At 38.2% G+C, this 21,861-nt stretch overlaps 1 protein-coding gene across 1 annotated transcript in view; it reads right to left on the bottom strand.

The window, feature by feature from the left end:
- Window positions 1-21,861, bottom strand: part of EDIL3 (EGF like and discoidin domains 3) — a 496,837-nt gene that overhangs the window by 329,696 nt on the left and 145,280 nt on the right. The window contains exon 2 of the mRNA XM_006143479.1: window positions 13,973-14,101. Within this exon, the coding sequence (XP_006143541.1) occupies window positions 13,973-14,101 (129 nt within the window). The remainder of the gene's footprint in view (window positions 1-13,972; window positions 14,102-21,861) is intronic.

Below are 21,861 nucleotides of genomic sequence, written 5' to 3'. Positions count from 1 at the left end.
CCTGGTTGTGAAGTGAGACTTAACAATGCTAGTTTGGGGTTAGAAAATCACTGTGAAAGGTCATACAGCTGGATCTCCACAGTAGAATGATTCGTGAAACCTGACCTTGAAGGCCAGAAACAGTTCCGTGGTGCACCCCAATTTATCCACTGCCTGGGGAGCCACTCCACTGATTGAAAGAGATATGAGTTGACACATGGCATCTGTCTTGTGCTGAGTGTTTTTGTAGCACCCTGTGTAGACGAGTAACAAGAATGAGTTCTGAGAGCCAGCAGTTAGCATAATGGCTATGTCGCTGGACTCCCACGTAGTCGACCGCGGTTCGCATCCTGGACCTGGTGGCTTAAAACTCACACCGGGCACGTGTGCATGTGTGCCCAAGATCCCGAGAGGAGAATGGAGGAGAAGGGATTGTGGCGTGACCATCCCCCCTGGGGGGTGATTTCTCGCTTTCTGTCTCTATGTCTCTCTCTGTCTGTCTGGTGAGCGCACGCGCCCTATAGTGAAAACCTCTCAAAAAAAAAAAAAAAAAAAGAATGAGTTCTGTACCCAATGTGTCTCCATGCCTAAAGGGATGAAGCTCTCGGTGTCTGATTTTGTGATTAAAACCTTACCAGATAAAGACCTTGAAGGTTTTATTGATGTGTTATGTAAATAAGGTGCTGACGCTTATTTAAAATTCGCTATATTACCAAGGATTTGTACTATTGAGAACAAATATTCTTACCTTGGTTCTGTCTCTTGCTAAGGAACTGAAAGTGTGTCCTTCCTACTAGAGTTTCCAAGTTTCAATTAAAATAAAATAAAGATAACATCGTCCATTTTAAATCATAACTTGGTGAATTTTATATTTTCAAAAAGCAACATTGAATATATTCTGAAAATGTTTCAGCCCAATTCTCTCTCATTATATGACTCATTTTAAACATATGTGTTGTTATTGTACATTAAGTAATATGGATCACAGAGCTTGTCTTCACATAAACATTTTGATATATGTTGAGCAATAAAGTGCCTTAGAGTACAAAGTTACCTTGAGGTGTCACCCAGGTTTTCCTATAGCTTCAGGGAATGAGGTCAAATAAACTTCCACAAACAATGACATCTTCTTCCAGCTCCTCCAGAAAGGATTCATGCCTTCTATTTCATTTCAGTAGCCCCTAGCACTATCTTTAAGTAATTCCTCATAACAAGTAGTATAGTCTAGCATACAGTAGGTGCCGATAAGATCTGTATCCAGCACTACGAAAGATGTTTCTAGTATTTCCAAAAAGTTATTTCCAACCAATTAAAATACTTATTTTCAATTAATTCAAAATGTTTCCTGTCTCTTTAGTCCATTTCCTGTACTACTAATCTGTGAAATCTCTCCTGTGAGGAGAGATGAAAACAAATGCTCTATTATTCACTCTGCAGCCTTACGCTTTCCAGTCACGGATATTAATAATTTTTCCGGTTCCCATTTTTTTCTAACCTCTTCAACTTTCATTAGTCAGTCATTCTAAGCCTGTTCCTTTCTCCCCGTACTCTAGAACATTATTTAAGTTTTCTTTGATTAAATGACTACTTACTGTCTTATTGGTCTTAGTTTTAGAAAATGGGCCTTTCCTTACAGTTTTTATCGAACAAACTGGATTCTATAAATGCCTGGTTTCCATGTATTGTTTTAAAATTATTTAAGGCTACTGTCATAATCAAGTATTTAAGTAAAAATGGAGAAGTAATCTTCACATATAATTTTAAAAATATTTTCAATAAAATAACAATCTTCTCTTTTTTGGTCCAAGTATAATTTTCTCCTCCAATCATACCAATCTAAAAACTCCAATGCTACATTACTAAAAGTGGACTTACATTCTTTAAATTTTCTATTCATTATAAATCCAACATAATGAACTGTTTAGCTTTCCTATACAAACCTCATGAAATTAAATGTTCTTAAGTAACTCTTATCCTAACATTTACTTTCAAGAATGTAGTCTAAGGAGAAAATGATAGATATGTACAAAAATATAGTTAAACAAACGTTTATAAAAATATGTATAATTTTTTATAATAGGCTGGGTGTGATAGGTCAGCGGTAGTGCAATGTCCTGTTACATACTGACGGTCGAAGGGAAGGTCCCAGGTTCACAGTCCAAAGTTCCCTGTGCTCACTGGGAAGACAAGCACTCATGTGCCCATGATTCCAGCTAGCTGAGGCATAAAGATCTTCTCGGGGGTGAGTGTTTCCCTCTCCTTCTCTCATTCTTTCTCTTCTTCTCTCATGAAAGAAGAAAAATGTTTCTAATAGGGGCCAGAAGTTAGCATAATGTCTATGTCGCTGGACTCTCATGTAGTCAACCACAGTTCGAGTCCCAGACCCAATGGCTTAAACTCACGCCGGGCACGTGTGCGTGCGTGCCCAAGATTCCGAGAGGAGAATAGAGGCGAAGGGATTGCGGCGTGGCCATTCCCCCTGGGGGGTGATTTCTCGCTTTCTATCTCTCTGTTTCTCTTTGTCTTTTCGGCAAGCACACGTGCCCTATAGCAAAAACCCCTCCAAAAAAACAAATAGTTTCTAATAGAGGAAATCTTCACACCATGTAAATGTCCCAAAGTAGGAGTTCATCAAATAAATAACAATAAGTGGTGGAATGTTATCCCCCTATTTTAGATAAATTTCAATAAAATGGAAAGGTACTAGTTTGATATACCTAAGTGAAAAGACTTAAAGTGATCATGGAAGAATATGGGCCATGTGTAATATAAGTTCTATGTACACATAGAAATACACACATGTACACAATTTTACATAAAGGAATCAAATTGCTATAATTCTTTATGACCATATATAGCTACAAGTACATTTATAGATCAACAGTTACAGATAAATTGTAGAAAAAGAGACTGAAAGTATATATAACCTAAGATGATGATACTTTTTATTTCCTTTACTCTGTACTCCCTAAAGTTCTGTATTACTTTGTAATGAGAAAAATCAGTAAATATGCAAAACGTAAGTTTTAAGTGCAGTTGGCTATACTCAAGAAAAGAAAAAGTCTACACGCTGTTCAGTTTTCCTCCTGGCATTCAGTATGGGAACCGAATAAAAATTCTTTCTTTTTCTTGTTCCTACCTTAGTCATAGGAAACCAGTTTGCTCATTTTCTAGCAATATATCAACTTTCCTAATGATACAATCTTAACTCCTTGCCATGACTGTTTAAAAATGAATGTTTTCTTTAAGTCACTCACTCTGTGATAAATTAATTTGGTATACAAGTTACTCAACAAGAGGAGACAAACAATAGCTATCACTGCCTTAAAAACAGAGATAGATTTATGTCAAAAGTCAATGAAGAATGGGCCTGACAGTGGCAGAGCAGCGAAACATGACACTCTGTGGGAGATCTCTCTTGGGAAGGTTCCCAGTTGAAGTCCAGAGACCTTTCTCGGTATGTCGAGCAAGCAGTTTCCCTATGATGTGGTATGGCTGGGGGTGGAGGGCAGAGCCAGGACCCTGTCAGGGTTGTTTTCTCTCTCTCTTTCTCTCTGCTTCTTTCACTCATGGAAGAAATACATAAACAAACAAACACATGTCAATGCAGAAGAGGCCAAGTAACAGATGTAAGGTTTTAAAGATTGTTGAGTATGTTTTAAAACAGTCACATGCAGCCAAATGCCATCTAAGTCAATGACAAACTGCATATACAGTGGTGTCCCATAGGATTATAGTAGGCTTGGTGTGTAGGAGACTATACCATTTAGATTTGTGTAAGTCATTCTAAAATGTTTGCATGAAAAAAACTGCCAAATGATGCATTTCTCAAAACATATCCTCATCACTAAGGGACATATCAGTGAGTCTTTTGCAGATTTCTTTATCATCAAAGGGCTCAAGTTAGGAGAGAAAAATTTCCCAGAGATTAATACTAAATTTGCCACTGTGGCTTATCACTGCAAAATAGCAACTTTCATTTGCATAACTGAATAGACTTGTACATTTTGGTAGTGCTGTGCTCATGCAACTCCGATTGGAATCTGTATAACAATTTAATGTTACTTTTCATTTTCATTGTCCTAATTTTTAAACATATTTTCTGAAATAAAAATGATCAAGTTTTTCCTTTTTCAAATGAGGCTTTACCATTTCATCCCTTACAAAAATAAGATTTTGATAAACCACTGTTATTAAAGTGTGTGTATTCACAGCCAGTAACAGAAAAATAAATCTCTGCAAATGTATGTATGTGTGTCAACCACCAATAAAAACCCTCCCCAAAAATTAAATTAAAAGGAAAAAAAATGAACAGATATCCACAATATATTGTAAAACCAGCCGCAAATTCTTCCTTCCATCCTCGTATTTGTAATATGAGATGGCATATCTTCCCATCAAAAGTGTTGTTGGCTACTGTACAAAATCTGAGATTTGAAAAGTGCGTATAATGTCGATTTACTCTTTCTTATTACCACTAGAACCTTGACATTGCCAGTATGTAGGAAGACTATCTACTGGAGAACAGATAAGCCATCTTTAGTACGTGGGTATGTGCATGCCCATGTGGAGGTGTGTATGTGGGTTTGTTTTCGTCTTAAATGGGCTGTGTGTCGGGAGAGTAGTGTTTTACACGGTCTCCATGTGTCATAATCTTCTGGCCTCAGTCTCTAATTGGGATTAGGAGCATGAGCCATCATGCTTGACTTTTCAGGGTGGATCAGAATCAAATCCACGGCCTCCATGTAGTGTCAACAGTGACTGGGCCTGAGCCATTTTCTACTACCCAGCAGCAATCAACCAACCTCCGACACAGGTATGAGTGCAGTAAAGATCCATAACAGGTTTTCAAAAAGGTCATGAAAAAAGCACATTATAGAAAATCGAGACAGATTTCAAAAATTTTTGCACCTTGGGAACCAGCAGTTAGCGTAATGGCTATGTCGCTGGACTCCCACGTAGTCGACCGCGGTTCGTGTCCCGGACCCAGTGGCTTAAAACTCACGCCGGGCGCGTGTGCGTGCGTGCCCAGGATCCCGAGAGGAGAATGGAGGAGAAGGGATTGCGGCGTGACCATCCCCCCTGGGGGGTGATTTCTCGCTTTCTGTCTCTCTGTCTCTCTCTGTCTGTCTGGCGAGCGCACGCGCCCTACAGTGAAAATCTCTCCAAAAAAAAAAAAAAATTTTTTTGCACCAAAATAAATTTTGAATTTTAAATTAAGTTTATATTTTAGTTCAATTTTTCTACAAACTTTTGAAATATCCTCCTAGAGGATGTCCCAGACAAGAACACTCATTTAAGTATCTCATAGAATTGTACGATAAATAATTGTTACTTAAATCCACCAAATTTTGTGATAATTTGTTAAAAAGAGAAAGCTTAATGATACACAATCCAGTGTCATGTTATACATAAAAGTATTTATCCCAAATAAATAAGGACATTCTTTCAGAAAAAAAGGACAGTGGATTAAATGGCATACATCCAATTTTTAAAATGTATTGCCTTGTTTTTCTTGCAAATAAATTTCTCCCAAGCCAGCTTTTATTCTTAGACTGGACAAGAGCAGCTTTCTGTACTCAATGACTTCTAAAATCCTTTGTTCTTTGCCATTCTACTATTTTTCTGCAAGTTAATATATTATTGCTAGAAGCTTGGACTTGCAAACTGACACATTCTAATCATAATTAACAATAAAATAGAAAAATGCTTAAGTCAACAAGCTAATGAGTTCATTAGCTATGTCACAGAAACTTTTACATACATAAAACAAAATTACACTTCTGTAATATATGCAAAATAAATACAAAAACTCACCTTAAATGATTATTTGTCACCTTAACTGTACAACTATATTTGTTTATATAAGTATATATTTTTTCTCTTTATTAGAAAAGTAAATATTATGTTATTGGGAAAGTCATGACATAGTTTTCCTTGCAAAAATGTATCATGACTTTTCCAACAGTCCGATATAACTGAAAATAAATCCCTCTGATCCTAGTTTGCTGCAAAATTCTTTGCAATCATCTATGGCTAGCAGCTTTTGAGAAACTATTTTAGTCCATTCAGAATAGCTCTCATTATGGTAATTTCTAGAAAGATGAATTCAATCATGAGTATCCTCCCATAGTCCATGAAGTAATCTTGGGGGTGGGGTGGGGAACTGACAAGTACTCAAAATTTTACCTACTATGTGAATAATTCAACTAAATTTACCGAATCCTTTATTTGGTAACCAAAGTTTGAAAATCTAAAAATAGCCTCACACCACCCAAGAGAGATACTTACAGCTTGTTAACATTCTGATATCTCATAATCACTCACGAGAAGTCTTTTAGACAGTCATACTTTCTCATATTACTTTATATTCCGACACCAATCCATTTTTAAAAGATAAACATGAATATGGCTAATCAGAGGACCAAATGTGCAGTCAAGTTAAGTTGTCATTTAAGAAAGAAAAATCTGTATGTTTCTGGAATAACTATAACCAATTTATCATAATGAAACAGGAACAGGAACACATTGGTGGCAACGAAATTGGAGAGTCATGAACTTCATAGAATCTGAATTTATGTTAGAAAAGCCATACCAATTACCAAAGGGAAATAGATTTGGGTGGGCTAAGATGGAAGAGAATAGGAGAGGACAGAATAAAGTATCTTCATGTTTATTTTTATTTTTTGGAAATAAGAAGCCTGGTAGCAGCCAGGCTTTATCCAGAGAGGATAAAGAAGGAGAATTACTAAGGAAATGATAAACTTTTTATCCTATACTGAACTTTACTCAGTAATAAAGATACTTTTCATTTTTATCCAAAGAGATGAATGGTCTTATATTACCACCAAATTCCAATGTTCATATACTTCGTTTTCAGATTGATAGTTTTACTAGGTTAAGTGTATGCTAAATATTATTGAAATTTCTCTATGAATCATCTTACCTAATTTACTTTTTAGCAAAACCAAAGCATGCATTTATGTAGTTTTCTGAATCAAAACATTTTGTCTTTCATCCTAAAGGGACAAAAAATTCCTTGGTCTAAATTTTGCCTTGCAGCCACGTAGTCTCTCATCACCACTACTTATACCAGTTCTTGTCTCACAATTTACATCCTCAGTTCTATTCTTTCCCACATTAACTTCTAGGCTTTTCTTATTACTTCTTTTTCCTTTTTTGGGGGGTGGGGTGTTGGGGGCGATCAAGTTTCTTTATCTGTGTAAAAGAGACAGATGTGATGACAGAGACACAAACCTCCCAAGGGGTCGTCCACAATCCCTCCCCAGTCTAGGCCAGCCCGCATCACAGGTTCACCGGGAACTCAGGGACTGCTCATCTGGGTCTGGATACACCACAGCTTCAGCCTACCTGGCCCCAACTTCTCAGTCTTTCAAACACCAGTGTATCAGTCTTTTAAATCCATGAAGACAAACTCTATTTTATTTATTTATTTTTTTAGAGGCTTTTGTTATAGGGCATGTGCGCTTGCCAGAAAGACAGAGAGAGACAATGAGACAGAAAGTGAGAAATTACCCCCCAGGGGGTAATGGCCACACTGCAATCTCTTCTCCTCCATTCTCCTCTCGGGATCGTGGGCACGCACGCACACGCACCTGGCATGAGTTCAAGCCACCGGGTCTGGGACTCGAACCGCGGTCGACTGCATGGGAGTCCAGATACATAGCCATTACGCTAACTGCTGGTCCTGACAAAGCCTGTTTTTAAAATCACTACACCTCAGAGCCAAAAACAGTATCTGGTACAAACTAGATATTCAAATATTTAGTAGATGAAGGAGTAAACTGACAAATAAATAAATTGATGAATGTTATATTAACCATTTAAAATTTTTTTTCACTAATTCTTCTATGTGCTACAGTCTAGCTATTCCTCCATAACTCCAGGAAAACTAATCTTCCGCAAATCAAGATCAATAAGTCACATGTAATCAGTGTAAATGTTCATCTTGCTCAACTTCACGATTTGACATTGCTCATCACACACTGCTGGAAACATTATTTATTTTCACCTCATGATATGCCATGATTCCCTGGCTTTCCTCCTATCTTATTGATCATTTCTTCTCAGTGTCCTTTATAGATTTCTCTTCCTCTAAAATATGAGTGGCTCTCTTACAATGTCTCTTACATTACCAGGTTCTTCATTCTTTTTCACAAATTGTCTTTCTTCTGGACAGGTTTGTCCACACTCTGAGCTTCAATACCATCTGTATAATTACGACTTCCAAATGTGTACTCAACTCAGATAATGTGTAGCAAATTCCTCAAACTTAGCACGTAATATACTATATTGACTTTCTGCCTCCCAATTCTGCATATCATCAATTTACAATATCTCAAGTAGGTGGCACTTGGTGGGTCAGGCCAGAAATTGAGACTGTCTTCTTTACTTCTCCTTTCTCCAAATCCATTTTCCTCTGTACCCCCATAAACCACCAATAACTATCTACTGTACTCTGTAAATACTTACTCTCTCCTCTTCATCCTCTTAATTGCTACTCTGAGCCAGGCCAAGATCTGCCTGAGCTGCTGCAATTCCCTTAAATGTCTTCCCCTGAAGTTCCATGGTCTAATTTGTTCTCCATATTGCAGTGACAGTGATCTTCCAGAAACAGAAATCTTTTCTGTTACTCTTAGTATAAAGTCCAAATTCTTTAAAACATCATGCAAGACTCTCTGTAATCTGCTCCTCATTGCCATCCCAGACTTACTTCTGGCCACCATGTCTCCACTCTAAGCTCTAGCTACATTTGAGTTATGAGTCTTCTTTACCTCTGGTTTTTCTGCACAGCACTGTCTCTGAAATACTCTTAGCTTTCTATCTGTTACATTGGGTTGATTTTTTAGAATAATGTCTAGATGGTATTATCTCAGGTAGAAATGCATTTCCTGACACTTAATACAAAAATACATGTTTTATATTCTTACGGCTCCTTCCACTTTGTATTTATCTAAGTATTTCTCTGCTTTACTAATTAGGCAGCAATTCGTATGGATTTGTTTACGATTGCATCTCTGTCATTCCTGTAACTATTACTTAGCAAATACACAAATATTGGTTTATGAATGAATGAAAATGGGGACCAGCAGATGGCATAGTAGTTATGTTGCTGGACTCTCATGGAGTTGACCACAGTTTGAGTCCTGGACCCTGCAGCTTAAAACTCACACAGGGCACCTGTGTGTGCATGTACAAAATCCTAAGAAGAGACTGAAGGATAAGAGATTGCAATGTGGCCATCCCCTCCTGTGGCGGGGGGGGAGGACTGATTTCTCACTTTCTGTCTCTCTGTCTCTCCCTGGTGAGTGCACATGCCCAATAGCAAAAATCTCTCTAAAAAAATAAAAAGAATGAATGAAATTAAGTTATTTCTTTAAAAAGTCAGGTACTTATTTTGTTCCTTTGTATTAATATACTATGTATTTGAGTTGTTATTAGTTTGCTGGATTACTCTGATAGCATACCTGTGAGAGTCAGGCCATGACTTGATCAATTTCATAATTCTGAAGATTTCCATTTATGAACTCTAGAATATTCACTGGTGATAGAAATTTTCTGCATGAAATATGAATGTGTCAACATTCAGCTCCAAATTACACAGTGTCATCCAGGACTATGAGCTCGTAATTGAGAAGTAATTTGGGGCTTAGCCACATGGTGGTCTGTCCACTAGTCCCCCAGAGAGCGAGGCAGAGTGTAGTGAACATCTGTGCAAATACTGGTTAATCTGGCTAATGTCTTCAAATTCTAGGATATGAAGTAAGAGCTTTTTCTCTGCTTGAGTTGGAGAGAAGTCTTCCCATTTCCTTTTGTATATTTCATAAATGAGTCTTAATAATTCTAAGAAGCTGAGCACACTGGGATGTGTAAGTGAATATGCATGAGGAGTGCCTAAGGAGAGAGACAAGAGGCAGAAACACACACAGAAACGAAGACGAGAGACAGAGAGAAAAGATGGATATTGGAGTACACAGGACCATCAAGAAGACAATCCAAAGAAAAGCAATGTTGTCTAGTTGAATGAAGTTCCCGAATCTGAGCAAGTCAATTTCGCCAAGCTACCACACAGGATACAGGAATGCTAAGTGATGTGAGGATTGATCGTCAATGTGGAAAGGTGTTTTGCACACATCTCACACTAGATGGGTTCTGAAGGAAGGATGCAAGTACAAAATTGGATAAGGACCTCTTCTGATACAAGCAGTATTAAAGTAGGATTAAGAACTTAAAACAAGGCTACTTAAAAGTAATAAGATGTGAGATAGAATCAAGAGAGGTTTTTCTCTTTCCTTTCCAGATGAACTGCAATGAAGAGGCTACATGTTTCATCGTAGAATAAACAGGGTAAATAAAATTTTAAAAACTGGAATCAAAACACAACTTTTTGTAAGCAAGTATGAACAAGATTATTTTCTATCCTTTAGAAATGAAAAATGAGATTTATTTAGGATTTCATATCACAAAATTGATATGATTCAAAAAGGACCAAAGAAAACCTAAACATCTTTATTTTGGGAGGAATTGATATGAAAATAGAGAATAGAGCAATGGTGACATCTTGAATCTTCTGTCTTTTAAGATATTACCTTAAGGACCCACAGGTGATACACCAGTTACATGGCTGACTGCGGCTCAAATACTAGACCCTGTAACTTGAAAATCATGCTGGGTGTGTGTGCGTGCATGCCCAAGATACCGGGAGGAAAATGGGAAAAGAGATTCTGACATGGCCGTCTCTCCTAGAAAATGATTTCCCACATTCCCTTTCACTGTCTCTTCCTCTCTCTTCTCGGTGAGTGCATGCACCCTAAGGCAAAAATTTCCTCCCCCAAACAAAAGATATTACCTTAAAATAGATACAGTTTTTAATTTTTTTTTCTTTTGTGTAAAACTACTGTAGCACTGGTACTACCCAACTGCAGGAAAACAATAAAAAATTCTCAGCAAAGCAGGAGAAAAAAAAATTTAATTGAAAATTTTTTAATTGAAAATGAGCTTTAATGTTTCAAATATTTGACCCCAATAATTACTTTTAAAAATATGAATAAAGCAGACCAGCCATGGGTATCGTGATTGGGGCAGCTAGATCCCACAAGGCTGAGTGAACGGTTCAAGTCCAGGACCCCGGCTGCTTGGAAAACACGCCGGATGCAAGAGAAAGAAAGAAGGGACTACAGTATGGCCATTTCCATGGGGATATGGGAAGTGCTTTCTCTCTCTTTCTCCCCCAACCCCCTGTCTTTCTCTGGCAAATACAAGTGCCCTCTGACAGATTAAAAAAAAAAAAAAACAACTTATAAATAAAAACCAAAGGTAAGCTAGGGATTAAGGCATTGCTACTAAGTATTTTTATTCAATAAATATTGAGTATGATCTTTATATGTGCAAAAAACTATATTGTTGAGAAAGAGGTAGTAGAAGGATAAATAAGGTAATATGTTTGTCTTAAAGAGCTTGAAATTATATTTGGTTATATTATATATAACCTGAAATTATACTTAATATCCTCTTATGTCCTGATATTTTTAAGAATTTTTTCACAACAAAACAAAAACTTTGGACATTTAAACCTTTAGGGCACTAGTTTTTAGGGAATTGCATTTTATTAATTATTTTAATGTTATAAAATAGAATTGGCATAACTAATAAGCTATGCTAAATGATAGAGAAATACAAACTGACATATTTCTTCTAAGAACTAGATATATACCTCATAGAAGAATGCTGTGGCATGGGACATACAACAAAAACATATAGTTTAAGATAATATAGTATAATCCCCCAATTTCTGATTATAACAGGTATGTTAATAATACATAATAAAGAATATGAATAAAATTTCATTCTAGGGACTAGCAGTTGGCGTAATGGCTATGTCGCTGGACTTCCATGAAGTCGACCACGGTTCAAATGCCAGACCCAGTGGCTTAAACTCATGCCAGGCGCATCTGCATGCATTCCTAAGATCCTGAGAGGAGCATGGAGAAGGGTTTGATTGCAGCGTGGCCATCCCCCCTAGGGGGTGATTTCTCACTTTGTCTCTCTGTCTCTCTGTGTCTTTCTGGTGAGCACACATGCCCTATAGCAAAACAAATACTTCAAAAAAAATTAATTCTATAATCATTTGATTCTCCAAAGCCTCACTGAATTAAGTAGAATAAGGCAATATGTCATTGTTTATAGTATCCCTCTTCTGATGAAATAATGGATATTCAATAAATATTTTTAAATATGGCCCAAGCATAATCAAGTATTTCTGTTAAAGGTGTTTAAAGATATTAGCTCTTAATTATTTCAATACCTTTATCTCTTTGATCACAGATTTGGTTCTTTCAAAGAAGTGACAAAACACAGCCCATTACAAATTGAAGGCACTGTTAGTTTAGGATTGGTGGACTTAAAATATGATACTACAATTTTACCCTTCTCTTCTATTCCTGTTAGGATATTTATGAATATAATTTTCTTCAGAGACATAGACTTTCCTGAGGATATGATTCTCATTTGTATTAAACTCTAAAACTCAAATGTACACATTTGGAGACTGGGTCAAAATGGTTAGAACAGTTTTATTTCTATGGCACTGTGTCAAATTTCTGAAAATATCAGCATGTTAATAAAAGCCTTAAAAGAAAATTATCTTTAAAATGAATTAAATGAACAAAGTACCTTCCAGCAATAATATAATTAACTTTTCCATATACAATACAGTCATGCTAACCTAATATAAGAAAAATACATTTAAACATAAAGCAGTTTCAGAGCAAGCAGATGGCATGGTGTTAAAGTGCTGGATTCCACATGGCTAACTCTACAGTTCAAGTCTTCAACCCAGCAGCTTAAAAAAATAAAGCTAACTGGGGCCAGCAGGGGGCATCCTATAAGGTACTGGACTCCCACATGACTGATCACTGTTCGAGTCCTGGACCCAGTAGCTTGAAATTCATGTTGGGTGCATGTGTATGCATGCCCCAAATCCCAGGAGGATAATGGAGGAGAAGAGATTGCAGCTTGACCTTCCCCTCAGAAGGTGATTTCTCATTTTCCCTCTCACTGTCTCTGTCTCTCCAGCGAAACTATATACCCTATGGAAAAACAAACAAACAAAAAACAAACTTTAAAGAAAAAAAAAAAGGCAAACTAAAACCCAGTAACTCGTGGCCAAAGATGGAAAGTTAATGGTGTTATTTAACTATCTTGTAATTCATTTAACCAGTGGGCATTTGCCAATTAACACGCAAAAAGTATTAGGTTAGCTGCAAGGGCACAATGATGGATAATTCAAACTAATCCCTTAATATAAATATTACTGCTTTTCCTCTTCAAAACTATTTTCCAAAAGCCACTGAAGGATCCAAGTTATTCAAGATTTATCCTGTTTAACAGATTTGATCTAAAATATGCCTGATGCTCCTATACTGAACAGATATATTTTATTTTGTACTCTTCTTAATACTGATGAAGAAGACGTATAATGATTTTTCAAACTTAATCACGGTATTACCTTTAATCAGCGAGAACATCTTTATACAAGTTTACATAATGTTAAATTATTTTTAAAGTACAGCTATTTTCTTAATGGGGAGCTATTTAGAAATTACAGCAGTTACCCTAAATCCATAACTATATATTCCAATGAAGTACTTAGATAAGAAAACATTTTATACTTACAGTAGAGATTTAAGTTTAAATGGAAAGTACAGATACAGGTAACTTATTTGATATAGGTATTATTGGTAGTGGCTTTAAGTATAGTGTTTATCACTAAAAATGTTTAAAAATGATTTAAGAACATCACTAATAAAAATGTAACTTAAATATAAAGTGAAACTGATAAAATTGAGAGTCCTACAGCAGTGTAAACTACCACAGTCTTACACAGACTCTCCACAACGTACCACAGCCAAAGCCACCAGTCACTCATGAAACACAGAGGATAATTACTGAAATGCGTAAATCTTGCACTTACCAACCTCCACAACACTAGAACAGTTGGGATCTGTGAAGCCATCTGGACACTCGCAGGAAAAGGAATCATCGGCCAATCCTGGCAAACAGACAGCTCCATTTTCACATGGGTTGGGATCACAAATATCACCTGAAGAATAAAGAAACGGAGATTGCCTTTTTTTTCTGTTTTTTGTCTTGAGCACTGAAACATATTAGCTCATATTTCCCACTTGTTGGCTCACTTGATGTTCCTTTGGCAGAATCACTGCACTATTCTGATTTACATCTAAGATGTGAAAGACCCAGACACACCCATACTAGCACACAGGTAGTAAGGCACATACCACTCCACAGGGCTATGGCCACATGGAAGGCCAGGGTTCAGATATCAAGATGGAGATGGCCTGAATACTCTGGGTCCTTGTGCATACCTATAATCCTTGCTGACTTTAAAGGCTGAGGGTGGTGAGGGGGATTACAGCATGACCAGATCATGTCATGGGTGACTATTTTTTTTTCTCTCTCTCTGAACAAATAAAATAATTTTAGAAAAAGATAAGCAAGATACATTTATTTATTTATTTGAGAGGTTTTTGCTATAGGGCACGTGTGCTTGCCAGAAAGACAGAGATAGAGAGACAGAAAGTGAGAAATCACCCCCCGGGAGGGATGGCCATGCCACAATCCCTTCTCCTCCTTTCTCCTCTCGGGATCTTGGGCACTCATGCACATGGGCCTGGTATGAGTTTAAGCCACCAGGTCCGGGACTCGAACAGTGGTCAACTACATGGGAGACCAGTGACATAGCCATTATGCTAATTGCTGGTCCCAGTAAGATCCATTTCAAGCTATGTATTGTTAAGAAAAAGAGTATATAACATGGTAATTTTAAACTGTATGATCACTGCACCTAAAGGTCAATTCAGTTAGGTTCCTTCATTCCAGGTAAATAAAATATACAACTTATTAAAAAAAAAAAAAAGATTAACCTAAATATCTGTGGTAGACTGGTTTCATAAATCACTTAAATAAATATTCTCCATATCCACCCTTCAGCAATGTAACCACAATTCCTTCACTACAAAGGTGGAGTTTATTTCTAGATCCCTAGAATCTGGGCTTTGTCTATGTGACTCCTTCGGCCTGCAGGATATTAACAGACTTAAAGCCAGGAAAGATTTAAAAAGACTGAAAAAGACTGAATTATTCCTTCCTCCTCTCTTAGGATGCTGCTACTAGCATGAGAATAAATTCAAGCAGGCTTACTTGAGAGAGGTGATAGAAACACAGAGGGTAAGAGAAAAGCTGCTACAGTGAAATAAGTTGCACCATAACAAAGACCTAACATATGTGACTCTGGCTTGGTACTAGGGGGCAGACAGATTCTAGAAAAGCAGGGAAGGAATGGCTACAGGAGGCTAGAAAAATGGCTAGCTATGTCAGGCAGAGAGAAAATTGGTAGAACTATCAGCTGAGGTTACTTAGGAGACAAGAAATGTGCTTTATGAACTTTTGATTATGAGTAATGAGATTTCCAGGCAGAGTAGTAAAGCGTCAATTGGTTTTTAATACCTGAATATGATAAGCTACTATAAGAAAAAAGAGCCAATCAGTTTGGACATAAAGAGAAGGAATATAGAGGGACTAGGACTTCTGTTAGAAAATAAAACTATTATAAACCATTTCTCAGCTCCAGCATTTCAAACTAGCGAGTGATCAAACCCATAGCTATGTTAGACCATATACATGGTCTCAATATGCATATTAAATCAAGGATATGGCTATTAGCATTTTTGTGCAAATAGTTCAAATAATTTGTACAGGTAAGGCCTGAAAAACCCTCTAAGCCAAATCAATAGCTTCTAGAAATCTACAGGGTTGTCCTCAAGTAGCTGGCCATACTCAAAGTGGCGCTTATTAGGTCTGAGATGAAATGCAGACTTCAGACAGAATCAGGCGTGTGGCTTTACTGCCCAAAGAAGATGGTAATCAAAATCATTCAAGTCCAGACAGAAGGACTCCACACTTATCACCTCATTTAACCTTACTACCTCTACAAAGGTGTAGAGGCCTTTTCTCCAAATACAGTCACACTGGGGGTTAGGGCTCCAATGTATGAATTATGAGACCCAGTTTGGTCCATAACATGTCCTTTATGCCAGATACATTAGGCATGAGGTTGGAAGATATGTGTAAAGTATATTTCAAGCACCAATTCTGAGCTCAAAGAGGCACATTTTTACAGTACGATGCAGTACTTACAACGCGGCGTTGGGTATAGGAGGGGCAGGAAAGACCCATTCAGTTTGAGCTGGTCAGAGAATGCTTTCAGAGGAGCCTGGGTGTGAGAATAGCTCTTGGGGCTGGGGGTGGGATGACGCTATATTGGGCAGAGGCAGAAGCATGTGGGAAAGCAGAACACACTGACATACTCATTCTTCCAACAAGTCTCCAGTCACAGAGCAAGGCCCTGCAGCAGACATGGTGCTGCAGCCGGATGCAGCCCTGGGTGGCTGGGGGATGTAGGAAGGGCACAGAGAAGTGGCCCAGGTGATATCAGAGAAGCATGCTGCGCTGTGGCATGCTGGACTAAGAAGTTTGGACTTGATCATGTGGTCAGCACTGGGGACCCACTGAAGAGTTTTAAGCAAAGGAAGAAGTTGAATAATTTTCACTGAGAAAGTTCACTTGGGAAGCAGTTGGAATGTAAAAAAAAAAAAAAAAGTACATACAACTTTTAAGAAGGCTGTATGGATAGAAGCCATCTTTTGGGCTAAAAGGGAAAGAACTTTTCCAAAATTTGAAAATGCATCTGTGCCCCCCCCCCACTTCCCAGTATTTTGTATTTCTTAGAAGTTTTATTCTCTTATAAATTGTCTCATAAATTATTTAATCTCTTCTCCAGATTAAGTGCTTTAAAATGCTAGAAAAGTGTGCAACCAGAAGTTGGCATAATGGCTATGTTGCTGGATTCCCATGTAGTCGACTGTGTTTCCAGTCCCGGACCCAGTGGCTTAAACTAATGCCAGGTGTGTGTGCATGTATGCCAAAGATCCCGAGAGGAGAATGGAGGAGAAGGGATTGCAGTGTGGTCATTCGCCCCTGGAGGGGTGATTTCGCACTCTTTGTCGCTCTATTTCTGGCTCACACATGTGCCCTCTAGCAAAAATCTCTCTCTCAAAAAAAAAAAAGAGCTATAAAAATTAAAATACAAACTATTTTTGTCAAATTTATAAATGAAGTCATTAGCCATACTAAGATGGTGAGTAATAAAAGTATATAAGCATTGGAACAGATATGAAAAAGAAAGTCGTGAAATGAATGAATGAATTAATGAATGTGATTTGGAAAACAAAAAATGTTAATATGGCTGAGGCATGACAGTTCAGTTGGGAATGACTAAAAGTTTAGATATGTGAGACCATGGAAGATTAAAAAGTGACATTGTAGCTAGCAGGTGGCATGGTAGTTCTGGCACTGGATTCCCACATGACTGATAGTGGTTTGAGTCTTAGACCTGGACACTTGAAAGTCATAGTGAGCTCATGCATGGGAATGCCCAAAATTCTGAGAAGAGAATGGAGAAAAGGGATTACAATGTGGCCATCTCCTTTTGAGGGGAGGGAGATTGTGATTTCTTACTTTCTGTCTCTCTGTCTCTCTCTGGTGAGCACATGTAGTACTATGTGATCAAAGCCTAAAAAACAAAACAAAACAAAATGAACAAAAAGTGACACTGTAATTTATATGAAGTGTTGATGAGAGTTTTTAACATGAATTCTGAAATTTTTATATGATCAGATCTATGCATTAGGAAGACAGTCCTGGCTTCATTCTTCAGAGTGTGTTCTGAATGGGAAATTGATAGTGGTAAAGATAAGCTTTCTGTCTACTTTTATATAACTAGCTGGGTAGTCACCTACCTTTTATCCTTCTATTCTTTACTATGTAGCTCTCGTATGGCAGACATTGAGTTAAGTTCTGCATATTATTTAATTAAAGGAAGACTTTACCATCAAGAATTACAAAAGGCTAGCCCCATGGAACAACGGCAATGTGTTGCTCACAAGAAGTCAGATCCCACTTGGTGTTCACATTTCAAATCCCTACACAGTCAGTCTTAAACGCTCCAGGCACACTAGTGTCCAAGATCTGACTGGCTGAAAGACTGGAGGAAGGGAACTGCAGCATGACTAAACCCTATAGAGGGTGTTCCCCTCTCTCTTCCCAGTCTCATCTCATGTGCGTGTACACATACTCTACTACAGAAAATTTACTGCCCAAAGAAGATGGTAATCAAAATCATTCAAGTCCAGACAGAAGGACTCCACACTTATCACCTCATTTAACCTTACTACCTCTACAAAGGTGTAGAGGCCTTTTCTCCAAATACAGTCACACTGGGGGTTAGGGCTCCAATGTATGAATTATGAGACCCAGTTTGGTCCATAACATGTCCTTTATGCCAGATACATTAGGCATGAGGTTGGAAGATATGTGTAAAGTATATTTCAAGCACCAATTCTGAGCTCAAAGAGGCACATTTTTACAGTACGATGCAGTACTTACAACGCGGCGTTGGGAATAGGAGGGGCAGGAAAGACCCATTCAGTTTGAGCTGGTCAGAGAATGCTTTCAGAGGAGCCTGGGTGTGAGAATAGCTCTTGGGGCTGGGGGTGGGATGACGCTATATTGGGCAGAGGCAGAAGCATGTGGGAAAGCAGAACACACTGACATACTCATTCTTCCAACAAGTCTCCAGTCACAGAGCAAGGCCCTGCAGCAGACATGGTGCTGCAGCCGGATGCAGCCCTGGGTGGCTGGGGGATGTAGGAAGGGCACAGAGAAGTGGCCCAGGTGATATCAGAGAAGCATGCTGCGCTGTGGCATGCTGGACTAAGAAGTTTGGACTTGATCATGTGGTCAGCACTGGGGACCCACTGAAGAGTTTTAAGCAAAGGAAGAAGTTGAATAATTTTCACTGAGAAAGTTCACTTGGGAAGCAGTTGGAATGTAAAAAAAAAAAAAAAAAAGTACATACAACTTTTAAGAAAGCTGTATGGATAGAAGCCATCTTTTGGGCTAAAAGGGAAAGAACTTTTCCAAAATTTGAAAATGCATCTGTGCCCCCCCCCCACTTCCCAGTATTTTGTATTTCTTAGAAGTTTTATTCTCTTATAAATTGTCTCATAAATTATTTAATCTCTTCTCCAGATTAAGTGCTTTAAAATGCTAGAAAAGTGTGCAACCAGAAGTTGGCATAATGGCTATGTTGCTGGATTCCCATGTAGTCGACTGTGTTTCCAGTCCCGGACCCAGTGGCTTAAACTAATGCCAGGTGTGTGTGCATGTATGCCAAAGATCCCGAGAGGAGAATGGAGGAGAAGGGATTGCAGTGTGGTCATTCGCCCCTGGAGGGGTGATTTCGCACTCTTTGTCGCTCTATTTCTGGCTCACACATGTGCCCTCTAGCAAAAATCTCTCTCTCAAAAAAAAAAAAGAGCTATAAAAATTAAAATACAAACTATTTTTGTCAAATTTATAAATGAAGTCATTAGCCATACTAAGATGGTGAGTAATAAAAGTATATAAGCATTGGAACAGATATGAAAAAGAAAGTCGTGAAATGAATGAATGAATTAATGAATGTGATTTGGAAAACAAAAAATGTTAATATGGCTGAGGCATGACAGTTCAGTTGGGAATGACTAAAAGTTTAGATATGTGAGACCATGGAAGATTAAAAAGTGACATTGTAGCTAGCAGGTGGCATGGTAGTTCTGGCACTGGATTCCCACATGACTGATAGTGGTTTGAGTCTTAGACCTGGACACTTGAAAGTCATAGTGAGCTCATGCATGGGAATGCCCAAAATTCTGAGAAGAGAATGGAGAAAAGGGATTACAATGTGGCCATCTCCTTTTGAGGGGAGGGAGATTGTGATTTCTTACTTTCTGTCTCTCTGTCTCTCTCTGGTGAGCACATGTAGTACTATGTGATCAAAGCCTAAAAAACAAAACAAAACAAAATGAACAAAAAGTGACACTGTAATTTATATGAAGTGTTGATGAGAGTTTTTAACATGAATTCTGAAATTTTTATATGATCAGATCTATGCATTAGGAAGACAGTCCTGGCTTCATTCTTCAGAGTGTGTTCTGAATGGGAAATTGATAGTGGTAAAGATAAGCTTTCTGTCTACTTTTATATAACTAGCTGGGTAGTCACCTACCTTTTATCCTTCTATTCTTTACTATGTAGCTCTCGTATGGCAGACATTGAGTTAAGTTCTGCATATTATTTAATTAAAGGAAGACTTTACCATCAAGAATTACAAAAGGCTAGCCCCATGGAACAACGGCAATGTGTTGCTCACAAGAAGTCAGATCCCACTTGGTGTTCACATTTCAAATCCCTACACAGTCAGTCTGAAACACTCCAGGCACACTAGTGTCCAAGATCTGACTGGCTGAAAGACTGGAGGAAGGGAACTGCAGCATGACTAAACCCTATAGAGGGTGTTCCCCTCTCTCTTCCCAGTCTCATCTCATGTGCGTGTACACATACTCTACTACAGAAAAGGAAAAAGATTTTGAGAAGTGCAGAACTTAGCAGAAGAAATCATAAAGCAGGAACCATAATAATTACAATAAGATCTGCAATCTGAATCATGGGATCAATGGAGATTTTCAAAGGGATTAAGTGCTGTCAGGTGAAGATGAGGGAGAGGAATACATGCTCAACATATTATATAAACAGAATAACATGAACAAAGGTAAAAGGTCATAGTTTCAGGAACTTTCATTAGGCCATTATAGCTAAAGCATAGATGTGTATGAAGGACGGAGAATGATGAGGTCACAAAGGTAGGAAGGTCAATATAAATGAGGGCCTTGTACTCTGTACCAAAAATATTAGGGTTTATTTTTAAGCACTGAGAAATCATGAAAGGACTTTGAGCCTGGGAAACTATATCACCACATTTATGTTTAGGAATGGTCATGCAGGCAGCATTGTGTTGGATCTGATGGAGGACGCATGGCTGGAAATGGACAAAGCACTGATCTTCTGACATCGTCTCAGAAAAAAGTGGTGGGATTCTCTGGACCCTTCATAGAAGTAGGTAGGAACAAGGAAAGCAATTTAGGTACCATTTAATCTTAAATCCAGTAGCTAAATCCTAAGAAATGAAACAAGAAGTGAAGGGCCTCTAAATTACTTAGATGACCCCTCCCTGGGTAATTAATCTAAAAGCAAAGATATCATTGGGCCAGCAGGTGTCATGGTGGTTAAGGTGCTGGACTCCCACCTTATCTGATTGCAGTTTCAGTTCTAGACCTGGAGTCTTGAAAATCAAACTGGGCCCATGTGCGTGCATGCCCCAAACCCCAGGAAGAAAATGGAGAAGAGATTGTGAGGTGGTGATCCTCCTAGGGGGAGCATGATTTCTCACTTTCCCTCACACTATCTCTCTGTCTCTGTCTGGCAAGTGCACATTTCCTACGGCAAAAACCTGAAAAACAAACAAACAAAGCAAAGGTATTGAGATTTTGTAGGAAGAGTCAATGATCATTTTAAACATGAGATCATGCCCCTCCACTTTGGTGTGAGCAAAGCAGAACATCTTTGTACAGTCAGATTAATGACACTGTTATTTACTAACTCCATATATGACAAGAAGATATTATTCCCCAAACATTTCTTTGATGAGCTGTCAGTCATAATTGCACATATTTTCAATACTACCCACAGGAGGAGTTTTTTTTTTTTTTTTGGAGAGATTTTCACTGTAGGGCACGTGCGCTCGCCAGACAGACAGAGACAGACATAGAGACAGAAAGCGAGAAATCACCCCCCAGGGGGGATGGTCACGCCGCAATCCCTTCTCCTCCATTCTCCTCTCGGGAT

Source organism: Tupaia chinensis, unplaced genomic scaffold (genome assembly GCF_000334495.1).
Source record: "Tupaia chinensis unplaced genomic scaffold, TupChi_1.0 Scaffold000099_1, whole genome shotgun sequence".
Classification (NCBI taxonomy): domain Eukaryota; kingdom Metazoa; phylum Chordata; class Mammalia; order Scandentia; family Tupaiidae; genus Tupaia; species Tupaia belangeri.
Note: the sequence above shows the minus strand (reverse complement) of the source record. Positions and strands in the feature narration are given on the sequence as shown.